The following is a 12873-nucleotide window of genomic DNA, read 5'->3' on the forward strand; positions in this document are numbered from 1 at the left end:
TACTAGTTTTCATTACAAAACCTGTATAAATGAGAAATTGCAAACAAAAGATTTTTTTAGTTTATATTGAATGCGATTATATAAAAAATAGATATTTTCCAAGGTTGTCAGGTCTGGAACCGCGAGAGGCGTCTAAGCTTATGCTACTCCTACATCGCATAAAGGGTTACTCTTTTAGTGTAAGTTGATGTGCATATGTCCTTCAGCTGGAAGCCAGTTTTTACAGTTTTAAATATGGATATTTTTGTTACACAAATGCATCGCTTTACTTCAGAAGCCCTTTATTAACCCCCCGTGTGTTTATCTTCTATGGTGGATGGATGGTTTTTTGGGCTTCAAAATCTCATCCTCTATTTACTGCCATTATGAAGCTTAGGAGAGCCAGGACATTATTTAATATAACTCTGATCATATTTGTCTAAAAGAAAAAAGTCATATATATACCTGGGATGGCTTGAGAGTGAGTAAATCATGGGGTAATTTTCATTTTTCGGTGAACTATCCCTTTAAGAACTTATTAGTCTGCGCCATCTAGAGTTTCATGACAGAAATTTGTATTTGTGATTTGTAGAGGAAGAAAAGTCCTTTGAATTTTTAACACCATGAGTGCAAGTAATTAAGAAAAATAAGAAAAATTGACTATAAAATTTTAATTTTTGGTTGAACTAAACCATTATGGATGGAATTCACTACATGGCATTTACCCATATTTCCCTGCAATATACAGTCTGCATATCAACACTATAGAGGGCTAGTTGGAGTTGACAGATTCCACTAAATATTGTGTAGTGTATGACTGGAACAGACTATGATTTTTCAGCTTCAGATTATGAATTCATCCAGTAGAGGATATCAAACCTGTTTGATATTTTGAGCCGATTTTAGAACACATTTTTTTCTCATGCGTCTTCTAGCAACAATGAACATTTGAGTTTATGAAAGTCTGAGTGATTCTCAGTCGTTTAGTGTATGATTGCCAGTTTTTCTCTCTAGGCAAAGTTTTGCAAAGGTCACTCAAAATGTAGTAAAAGTCTAGTAAATATGGAAACTACTGTATTGTTAATTTTAAATGAATAAAGCTGAACTGGGAAATATAGAACTACATAAAGTAATAATGAAAGTAAATAATTCACTCCAACTTATTGTCATTAATATAATTTAATGAAATAACTAAATGAAAATAAAATAGTTGTTTTTTTTAAAGAGCTAAATGATAATGAACTAAAATCAATCAAAGGGTCAGCAAAGGTTCTCTACTACCATATTTGGGATACAATCCCCTCTGTGTGTGTGTCACAATCAAAAAATGGCAAACTCAGCTGTCCCGTGCGTGTTATTTTGTTATATAGCAGCGCTGACTGATCCCATGGTCATCAAAGAGTCCACACAGCGTTTATGATCAGATATGATCTGAGCCATACGGATGCCTCACACAATGCCATAATCGCAGTGTTATCAATAGTCGGGTTTGTGCTGGATACCTTTAAGCCCTGCTGGAGATTTGGCCGTTGCTCTGTTATTGAATATTTCCATTGTCAGGCCAACAAAAGTGTGATGATCGCAGGCAAAATGCTTACACAGGAAATTCTTTCTTTGCATTGTAAACAGTGGTTGATGTCAGCAGTTTTGAACAGAAATATGTGATGATTGGAAAAGCGCTGTTTTGTTCCTCTGTGATGAGTTCTTAGAAAAAGCTGTCCGGCCTGTGGACAGTTCGATGGCTCTTGTGTCACTCTCTGTTTTTCATGTCACTCTCCTTCCTTTAACACATGGAAAAGAGTTACATATTTTTGGCAACCTAATTCAGAAGAATATGTTCTAAGAAAGATTCCATTATGTAGCAATGAAACTAACTTGTGTTTTGACTTCTAATCTAATGTCTGCCTGAAATTATTGTAATATTGCTGTCACAACACAATACAGTCCCTTTGACAAGTTGTTTGAGTAAAAATCTATTTACATAATAAATAAATATAAATAAGTGTAGTATATGGGTCATTGACGAATAAGGTTTTTAAAAGTGTAAAAAAACAATGGAGATATAATTAATTTTGAAGTTTTATTAAGTGTTAACAATGAGATTATGTGGTTTTTATAATCAATTATCACTGCTTTTGTCATTTTTAATAAGATTTGTAACCAAAATGACGATATGACGATATTTTCAAACAATGCTAACAGGCTAACAATGCTAACTGATATCTTGCTAGCTAGCAATAGAAAGGACAATCAAACATTTTATATTTACAAGTTTTTAAAATATTACAACATTTTCCATGTTTTATAGCGGTTGTACCGAATGACCTGATGTTTCGGGACATGCGTATGAACAAGTAAAAACATGAATTTTTCAAATAGTTAAAAGAGAGTTGGTTACTTTGCTTCACAACCATGTGGTCCTTTGCAGTTGTCTGCATGAGGTCACATCCTGTCACATGATATTGACCTCATGACTTGATCCAAAATGGTCCCTTTATATGGGTTACTCCGAATGACGTCAATGAAATTCAATTTTCCAGACATTCTTTCTCGTAACAAAGTAACGACTTCTATGCATAATTTAAATACCATTTTGCACTTTGTTGATATATGATATAAAATCATGCCAGATTAAAATATATATACATGTATTACATTTTAAGATATTTTAATTACAAATGAAATGGCTGTATTGGCCTTTGGACGGATAAAGCGAATGACCTTTTGACACTTCGACATCTTTAAAATACCTTTATATGTAGCAAAATATATATGGATTCAATAAAAGAGATCTAGTTGTACTACTTTGGATGTCATATCTTTGTTTCTTCTTCTTATTAAGCCCTTTGGACAACAAAATTGACCCGTCACGTCATTGACAATGAACTGTTTATTCAAGAAATGTTTCATACTTAAAGTGAAATACTTTCATATTGTAATTTTCATATCTGTTTTAGGAAAAGCTCAAGCTACCATTTTGGCAACACCCATGTATCTGGGAGATCTGGGGATGTAAAACATCAACTAAACCCTATGTCTTCACCCAGTTCACTGTTCAGGTCTTTATCCACCTGCTTACACCTCCAGTGCCTCCCATCTGTTTGAATCAGATATGTATCTGGAGAGCTTTGTACTCCCTTGAGCTTCATTCTAGCCGTTTGCTCATTTTATAATGCTAATGGTGGCAGCCGGGATGGTGTTGGGTTCCCGTCAGCTGGTCGCTGCTCTGGGAGGGTGTTTAATGGACTTTGACAGTTAAGAGGGCAGATCTTATTCACTGAGGGATTTAGCATGTAATATTATTGTGGTGACACTCAAGGATATATTACTCAACAGACCTCAATGAGTCAGATGTTTTTGGTCATACTAAAGCAACTCTGTAGGATGTGTAACTATGGAGGCGCTCTGCACACAATGGACCACTCATTTTTATGCCCTAATAGTTTTAATAATGTTATCAAGACTACATCTGGCAAGCCCTAATAAGGTCAAGAGACACCATAACAGCACCATTAAAGTAATCTGTTGGACATTTTTTGAGCTTTTTTGGGTAAAATTAGGAAGAAAACTCAATAGGGCCAGCTCCTCTGAGTGGCAGCTATGGGAAATACAATTATAAAAGTAGCCATATCATTACACAATTGCCATGACAACCACCACAGTAAAACAACCACAACATTCAAAATGTTCTAATAAAGCATTTTATCACCTATATCAAACAGAAATCCACACAAGAAACGCTAAACCATTGCTGACCATCTGTCTGTATGGTTTACAGACATGAGGTAGAGCTGATGAGTCGTACCTGCTCGATGAATGGCCTCTATTATTCTATTTGGTTGTAGAAGTATCATCTTCCATTGGCAAAGATCATTGCGTATTAACACAATGTGTTATTATTGGTAAGTTTATTGAAATGTAAATGCAGAGGACAAGGTGACCTAGATTTTTATCAGTAGAGAAAGGGCATGAATTCTGCTTGTGTGGAAGTAGGGAAAGAATCATTTCTTTGTTAAAAGTAAATCACTGGAAGAGGAGACAGGTGCTTGAAGATATACACACTGATATGGTACAACTTAAAAGTAAAATATGAGTAATTTTAAAGGACACTCCTTTTATTAATCAATTGGGAAGTGAAATGATTGTGCTTCGTATAAGCCAAATGACAGTTAAAATGGAAAAATGGCTTTGAGAACTTGCAGTTGCCATAACATTCAAGACATGATGCCACAACATGAACTGACGTCATACATAACAGTTCCTCCAATGTAACAATTTCAATGTACAGAGTTTTTTAAAACGATACAAAAATAAAAACAGTTTTAGTATGGTTTAGTGTTGTTTACATTAACGATGTAAATACTGTAAGCATAAATAGAACACACAATTCAAGCACAAATTATATTATTGTGAAACACTGATTGATAAATAGTTTTTGATAAAGAAATAGGGATTAATTTCTCCATTAAATAATACAAATGTACCTCATTACAAAACCTATTCCAACCAAGTGTTTAGCAAATGCTCTGCATGAATACCTTCATTTATTTAAAAAATCTTAAATGCTATAAAGTAATATATCATAGCTGCATATTAACAATACTTAATATCTTCCTCAGCAAAACAAAAAAGCATCAAATTAATTTATACAATACAATCAACACTACTTCACTTCTGAAGATCTACCCAAACTAGGCAACATTAACAAACAGCAGAATTGTTAATAATGTCACTACATAGGGTACACTTGTACAAAAAAACCTAATGAAACAGCACACCTATGAAATTGCATCACATTTAAAAGACGAAATTCAATCCGTCGCTGTTGTTTTATTGTCTTCAACCAATTGGCGGAAATGAAACGTTGCACCATTTTCGCTCAGTCTCTCAAGCCAAGGTAAAGCTCTGCTGAGTTGTAATTTTTCTAAGTTTTCCAGATGCCCAGCAGAAATTGACAGGTGAGGTATGGCACCATTCTGAATTACAGGTATTTCATTTGTCCTCACACCCAATTCACTAGCGAGAGAGGTATACTGGCTCCAGAGACCTATGGAGTTCCCGTTACGCACTTTATCCACAACATCTTTTGGGGGAGCATCTTGAAATCGCTCAGAATTGGATCTAAGGAATGTACCATCAAGCCTGCGACCTCGTCGGGCTGGAGAACTGCTCCACATGTGAGTTCCCATATGAACCTAGATGGAAAACAGGATGGAAATTGCAAGTAGATAGTTGGTCATAAGGTATCTGGGAAAAAACAACTGATTCGATACATAGCAACACAATACAAACTGGCAATCAGTGATGGAACACCTTTAACAACCTTGAAATGGTGTACCTTCAAATTTCCTTTAGTGGTAAATGCACGTCCACATATGTTGCAGGCAAAGGGTTTCTCACCAGTGTGGGTTCTTTCATGAATCTGCAGTGCACTTGAAGAAGAGAAGGTCTTCCCACATGTGTGACAGAAGTGCTGTTTAGCTGTTCGTCGAAGTGGTGTTGCTGGTAATGTTGGTGTAGAGAGTACAGGTAATGTGGAAGCTGTTGAACTAACTATACCAGTGGTTGAATCTTTAGGATCTTTTTTAATGAGCCCATTGTGTTCAATTCTTTTAATTGGTTCCATGGAGGGTAGAAACTGGTTTGGTGGGAAAATTAGGATCTGATTTGATGGCTCAAACAACTGTGAAGGTAAGTCTCGCATCTGGTGAGTAAGCATGTGCTGTTTAAGGTTACCCTTGGTTGAGAACCCTCTGTTGCACGCAGTGCAGATGAATGGGCGCTCTTTGGTGTGACTACGATAGTGAATATCCAAAGCACTTTGACAGGCAAACGTCTTGTTGCAAATATCACAAACATTGTTTTTTAGGGATCCCCGCTCATTGAAAGGTAAAATCATGGTCATGCTATCTTTTGGGATATCTCCAGATGTTTCGTCAAGTAAACTACACACTGTAAGATTAGGCTGTAGGCTTGAGTGGTTTGATTCAGGAGATTTCAGGTTTCGGTCAGTTGTAGTGTATCCTTGCATTTCATAAGCAGAGCAATTGGGGGACGAAGGGTTCCAGGAGGGTTTTGTTTCAGTGATGGTCGAAATCCTCCTTAAACTCTCATGGTCCCTATTTAGTGAAGATGATCTCTGGGTTAAGCAGTCTCTATCCACTGATCCATTCCTCATAGTCAACTTATTGATGTTTGACAAATTCTCCACATCTGTGATCTGACTCTCTGACTCAGTTCCTCTGGCAAACACAGAGGAAGCAGTTGAAGAACATAGACTGTCTGGTAAAGAGTCTTGGTATTTTGAATCAGATACACCTTCCATAATGTCTATGTCCTCATTGGGGAAGGCATCCACTTCCAAGGTCCTACCATCTACAGAGTCAGTGTCCTGGTCCATGGGTTCTGCACAGCTATCTTGCAGGGGTACATTAGGGATGTGGCCACCCATATGCATGTGGATATGCTGCTGTAGAACCATTGCATTTGTAAACTTTTCTTGGCATATGGGGCAAGAATGTTGTATTCTAAGAGGTGGCATGGAACGATGAATGCTATAGTGTGTCTTCAGATTGCCCTTAGTTGTAAAAGCCCGTCCACACACTCTGCATTTGAATGGCCTCTCTCCAGTATGGGTGCGGTAATGCATTTTAAGGGCACTTTGACAGCTAAGAACCCGGTGGCAGATTCCACACTCATTAGGGTCAGTAGACCTCTTGTCAATGTTCTCCACCAACTGCTCCAGCTTTGAAGTCTCAGATGCTCCAGGGGGATTTGGAAGACTTCCAAAAAGAAATTTGGTTTCAAGCTGCTCCGATTTTAGCTCAGTTATTAAGTTTGTATTGACAGAGGTATTAATAGCAATGTCGTATTTTGAACCTTCCCCTGAGGAGCTTAGTAAGGTAGCGATGGTCAAGGGTTGTGTAACCTCTTGAAATTTCTCATTTGAGGTTTGAGGAGGACTACTACCAAACTGCCCATTACTTCTCTCACACACCTCACTGACAACAGGACTATGAGGTTTGGTTATTGATACACTTTCCTCCTCTTTTTTAATGATGGGTCGAAGACTTGGCAAAGATGATGGAAGCATAAAGCCAAGTGAGTTGCCCACTAAAGGTTTACTATCCAACCAGTTAGGAGCAGGATTCTCAGGAGGCAGAGACATGCCAAATGGAATACCTGTGCTGGTTAGGACATTATCTAAATGCTCTGGAACCGGATAAGGATTCATTACTATGTTAGGATACTTCTCCTTGTGACGTTGGAAATGGACTTTGAGATTTCCACGGGTGGAAAATCGATTCCCACATATGTTACATTTGTAGGGTCGCTCTCCAGTGTGAGACCGTAGGTGTATTTGCAAAGCACTATCACTTCCAAATACTTTGGCACAGAACCTGCATTTGTGCTTGAATATACAATCTTCAGATTGCCTCTTGTGTTCACATAAACTCACATTGAGAGGTTTGACTTTCCTATGTTGGGCGAGGGCAGTCAAAGCATTCAGGTCCTCTACAATTGCCCCAATACTAGGCAAGGAGTTTTCAAACTTATGAAAGCTGTTTTGTTTATGGGGCAATTTGAGTTTGTTTAGAATCCCATCAGCAAATGAAGCAGGAGATGGTGAAGGTGTTTTTAAATTAGCTGTGCCATCAACTTTATCACTGACTGTGTTACCTTGCAAAGATCGATTACTACACCGTTCACTACCAACCTTTGATGGCAAAGGGTTGTCTCTATTTTTATCAGCCATTTGGGAGTTTCCTTTTTCACCTCTTAAACCATCTTGGTTGTTTTGTGAAATAACATGTTTAGACTGATTTGCATTAGCAGTTAGGTTTTCCACTAGCCCAGCAGCTGCTGTGAGTTGCTCTGAGAGGTGTGAGCTGAGTTTTATCAGTGAACTGGTTTGAGACAGACCATTGTAGGTGTTTGTGGCCAAAGGTGTATCAGAATTTTGGGTTACTAATAACGTTATTTGGTGTCGAATTTCTTCTATTAGTTTTAGTTGCTGCACCTGCTGTTCCTGCAGTGATAACAGCTGCTCAACCAAACTAGAGGAGGCCATTTTGATGTTGCTAGAGTTCCTGCAACTTGTCTTTGGATACAAACTAGTTTCCTGTGAGAACTGAGCAACAGCAACTTTGGTGTTTTCTAGGTTCTCAATAAAGACATTGCTATTAATGGCTGATAATTTACATAACTCAAGTAAAGTACTCTCATGAGGTAGTAAAGGTGAGTATGCAGAGCTAAAGCCATCAGCATAGTTTTCGTTATCATGATGTAAATTAGACTTTTTGGCAACATCATGACTGCTGTTTTCAAATATGTGTAAGGATTCGTCTACATCCACTGATATTTTGCCATTAGAAAAGTCACAATGTTCCTCTGTGCTGTCATTACTTGTCACTCCATTCAAATGCTCCTCAGTGTTGGAGAAAGATGAATTGATTGTGAGGCCAGAAGGTGGAGAATCTAGGCTTTCGTTTTCACTTACTATTAGAACTAACTGGTCTTTTGAACAGTCTTTCTGATGTTGATAGAGGTCTGTTATACTGGAAAATTCAGCACAGCATTGTTCACACATATGGACATCATGGGATGGAGTGTGGTCATTCACCATCATATGATCTAGAAAAAAATCATTTTGTATATTAGAGCATATTACATAGCAACTTAATGTAAACTTAAAGGGTTAGTTCAAATTTGGACTAAACCTCTTAATTCATATGGATTAGTTTTACGATCTCTTTATGAACTTTTTGAAGCGTCAAAGTGGTAGTTGCGTAGACTGCCAATGGAGGGACAGAAATTGCTCAGATTTCATTAATAATATTTTAATTTGTGTTTCGAAGATAAACTAAAGTCTTACGGGTTTGGAACGAAACTAGGGTGAGTTAATGATGACAGAATTTGCAATTCTGGGTGAACTAACCCTTTAAAACTTAGCAAAAGACAACACAGTGGCATTCTTCTTAACAGACTTAACACAATACATGACTTTGTCACAAAATAAAATTCAAATTACTATTTAGTTATCAAGTAATAATAATTTACAAATAATCTTGTAGCAAAATCTTCTTAAATAATTTCACAATAACTTTATGCCATTTTAAGCATCTTGTAAATATCTCTAAAATACACTATGCATTTCATTGGCATTTCCAGTCTGACCTCAGATTCATTAAATAGAACACCTTTGTTTCTAGTGCACATTTAAGACAGCTTCACAGGTTATGTTTTACATTTTAATGATAAAACTTGCATACAATGAAAGCAAATTTTGATCCGTTACATTCATGATGACCTCATTCAGCTTTCTGCAACAGCCAGCAATATAACACATCACCGCAGTGAGTTGTAACAAAACTAGCTTCTAATGTGTGTGTGTGTGTGTGTGTTTCAGCATTAGAAATGAAAGTCAGAGAGGGTCCAGCAAACACTTTGAAAAGTTGATTTCAGAAAAGAAGGTTAAAAAATCAGTAAGGTTTGTTTTTTATGGTTATTTCATTTCACACATCGGCTATGTCACTAAATTTTAACAGCATGAACCTTCTATTAACAGGGTACAACCATGGTCTGTGTGATTTTATTTTTTTCTAGCAATACACATCAAAATTGAATAAATTGAAAACAGAATGGATGACAGGACTGTTAGCAACAGAGTTGTAAACTAGCCTAAATTTAACTAGCCCCATCAGTCAGTCAAGCTACAATTTTTGCACAAATTTAGAAATTTTATAATTAGAATATTTACTTGTTTTAACGCATTGTAAAGTCCAAATAGATGTCACAAATTTTAATGGAATGTTACATTTTTAAAAGAGAGAAAATAATAGAATTGAGTGTAAAATGTGTTACACAACTATTTTAAAAACAAGATTTATAAGTTGACAGACCAGCAGTGATATTGCCTACTACAGATCATATATTGACTGACTGATGTAGTTGAGAGAATCTTGGAAATAAGAGTTATCCGTGCTATAAAAGAAAAAAAAAAAAAAGTGTTGCACTCATTCTTTACTTTTTTCTAACAAACATTTGCGCGTTTTGAACAAACTTCCAGAAAGCGATATAAAACTTACCGATGAGCACATACTGCGGCTTAGCCTGTTTCCTCCGGGACATGCTGGAATAAAACCTGTTTATCTCCCTGAAGAATCCACAAGTGTCCTTTCATCCAAATTATTCAGTGTCAAACCAAAAGCATCCTTGTCAGCGAGTCCCGGTCAAGGCTGAATCTACCGCGCGGGACTGTTTACGTATTCATCATAACTGAGAAATAAGTTAGCAGAAATTAAGTTTCGATGATCACACATGGATGTGGTAAAGGCAGTGATGTCAACAGAGAGGTATTAAATAAGTTATAAACGAAAGTCGTTCATACATCACCGCACTGTCGATCACAATATCCAAATTAAACACATTCCCACAACTCAAAACATGACAAATGTAAGACCGCAAATCCATGAGGAAATTCTTTGACAGCGTTGAGAGAGTTCAGCCCCGCCCTTCGGTATTCCTATTGGCCAACACGTTTCACAGTCACGCCCATCGGTGACGCTATTGGTCAGTGTGTTTCAGGTCGGTGTAGACTGTGCTCATGAAAGCGTGTAAAGAACATGAATCAGTGGCTGGTAATGTAAAGGATCAATGCTTCACCACCAGCAACACAAAACCACAGTGGTTTAACATGGTAAAACTTGATATTATAACTTTCATTAATACGTCATTTACTAACATCATCACGCTAAACATATCAGTAGTTCCAGAGGGTTAATTACTATAGCTACTAATTACATCAACAGTACTGTACTAATCACTCTCTCTAAAAAGTATTGCTTACTTACTATTTTCTACATAAAGAGCCTCGAACAGTTGAACAACAAGGATAGACATGAAAATGTTCTTTTCATTCTTTCAAATAAATAATATAAAATTGCATAAATTATTCATGAACTGACCAAAGTATTTAAAGGGAAAAGGTTACATTAAAAATACATTTTATGACATTAAGTTCATGTTTTATGGGGACTTCCCATAGGCATAATGAAATTTATGCTGTACAAACTGTATATTCTATTCCCTATACCTATCCATCACGCACACACACACACAAAACCTTCTATTTTTAAATTTCTAAAAAAAACAAAAAAAAAAAAAAACATTACTTAGTATGATTTATAAGCTGTTTTCCATATGGGGACCAATATAACATAACACACCAGGACCCCCCCATTTTTAATGGGTTATGGGTTTTAATTACCTCCAGTTTGCAACAAAGCCATAACCCTACCCAAAAATGAGCACTCTATCATCACCCTCATGTCATTCCAAACCCCTATGACTTTCTTCCACAGTACACAGATGAGAAAATCTGAAGATGTTTTCCATGCAATTACAATAAAGCAGCTTTCAAGCTCCAATTGCATAATAGGTGCTGTACTACATTTGGTTTGAAATGTATTTCATGACCGATTAAAAAATGTTCGAGATAAAATGTGTAGTTTTGTGACCTACAGCATCAGTCGCTTCACTGTCAGTCAGAACTCCTCTCCAGTGGCCTCATTGGATAGAAAGTTATCCAGTGGACTTAAGAATCTCAGTAGAAGGCCATCTGGCCAATTTTCGCCTACTGTTACAGACCTGTCAATTTTCCATCTTAAAAGAAGAAAATCAAACGTGTGAACAAAATGCATGTTTTGGGTGTTTGTGATCCATATCCAGCACCTGCTAAAATGCTTTGTGAAAAACACTTAAAGGCACAATATATAATTTGCTTGCACTAGAGGTCACTTTTTCAAAACAAAGGTGTAGCTTGATGACGCCATGAATGAGCGTCGATTCATGGGAGTTGTCATCGTCACCTCTACAGCCAATGGAAAGCAGAAATCATGTTCATGGATGAGCTATAAATACTGTGGTATGAAGCAGGGCGGGCCGAGAGCCGCAGGAGTCCGAGCTTTTATTACGCTTATGCTGCACTCGGCCGCTACCGCTCTTTTCGTTGCACTGTTTTACATGGCTAAAACAATCATACTAAAATTTGAGTGTGTTGAATGTTGTTACGGTAGCTGGTGTAGAGATGAGGCAGATCACGGATTTCTACAAACATAACACTTTATGAACACAAAAGGCAGAGTACACCAAAGTAGCATCTAACAAACAGAACGGACAAGGAGTGAAGGGAGTGAGTGCCATATAAAGGGAGTGATAATGGAGTCCAGGTGCGCTGAAGGACCACCGGGAGATGGCGAAACTGATGGCTCCGCCGACCGAAGCACAGCCGGGGCTCCAGAGGGCCGCAGTTGAACACAGACGACATACAAAGTGAACACCAGGGGGAGTGAGGAAGCCAACTGGAACGGAGGGACGGAGATGGAGGAGTGTAGTCCAGAAGTGGGGGCAGGCTGACAAATGACCTAGGTGTGAACGGGGGCAGGATGGGGACTAGTGAGACTGGTGGACTTATGGACCATGGTGGAGATGAGGGAGGTGGGAGCCAGGGTGTAGGTCGTCGCCCAGAGGTCCGAGGTGGTGATCTGGGCGAGGGGGCTTGAGGTGGAGGTGCAGTGAAGACACAAATGGGAGGAGGCGGGAGAGGGAGGCAGGGAGGGTAAACGGTCTTTGGGCTGGAAACTTCTATAATGAAGTTAATGGGGGCTCGGCGGCGGCTGAGACTGGAGATACGGGCTCGGCGGCGGCTGAGACTGGAGATACGGGCTCAGTGTCAATAAGCCATACTGCTTCTCTTAGAGACTTCTCAGAGGGGGCTGGAGTAGCTCTTTTCCTCCTCCGCTTCCTGGACCCAGCGGAGGAGTGTGGGTCCAGTGTGGAACAGGCAGGAAGTTCGCTGGAGGGGCATGCGGAGGAAGACGGTGGCTGACTGGC

The 12873-nt window shown here is 38.2% G+C and overlaps 1 protein-coding gene across 1 annotated transcript; it reads right to left on the reverse strand.

The window, feature by feature from the left end:
- Positions 1-4598: 4598 nt before the first annotated feature.
- sall1b (spalt-like transcription factor 1b) lies at positions 4599-10166 on the reverse strand. The gene is made up of 3 exons (XM_067379831.1): positions 10068-10166; positions 5318-8613; positions 4599-5174 (listed from the first exon to the last, which is right to left on the reverse strand). Exons 1-3 carry the CDS (start codon positions 10108-10110, stop codon positions 4791-4793), a joined length of 3723 nt encoding a protein of 1240 aa, XP_067235932.1. The 5' UTR covers positions 10111-10166; the 3' UTR covers positions 4599-4790.
- Positions 10167-12873: the final 2707 nt, after the last annotated feature.

This window comes from Chanodichthys erythropterus, chromosome 24 (genome assembly GCF_024489055.1).
Source record: "Chanodichthys erythropterus isolate Z2021 chromosome 24, ASM2448905v1, whole genome shotgun sequence".
NCBI lineage: Eukaryota > Metazoa > Chordata > Actinopteri > Cypriniformes > Xenocyprididae > Chanodichthys > Chanodichthys erythropterus.

Coding starts and splice junctions, on each gene's coding strand:
- sall1b (XM_067379831.1), bottom strand. CDS start 10,110: ATGTCCCGGAGGAAACAGGCTAAGCCGCAGTATGTGCTCATCG. Junction 8,614..10,067: donor GCCGCAGTATGTGCTCATCG/GTAAGTTTTATA, acceptor ATTTTTTTCTAG/ATCATATGATGGTGAATGAC. Junction 5,175..5,317: donor CCACTAAAGGAAATTTGAAG/GTACACCATTTC, acceptor TTTTCCATCTAG/GTTCATATGGGAACTCACAT.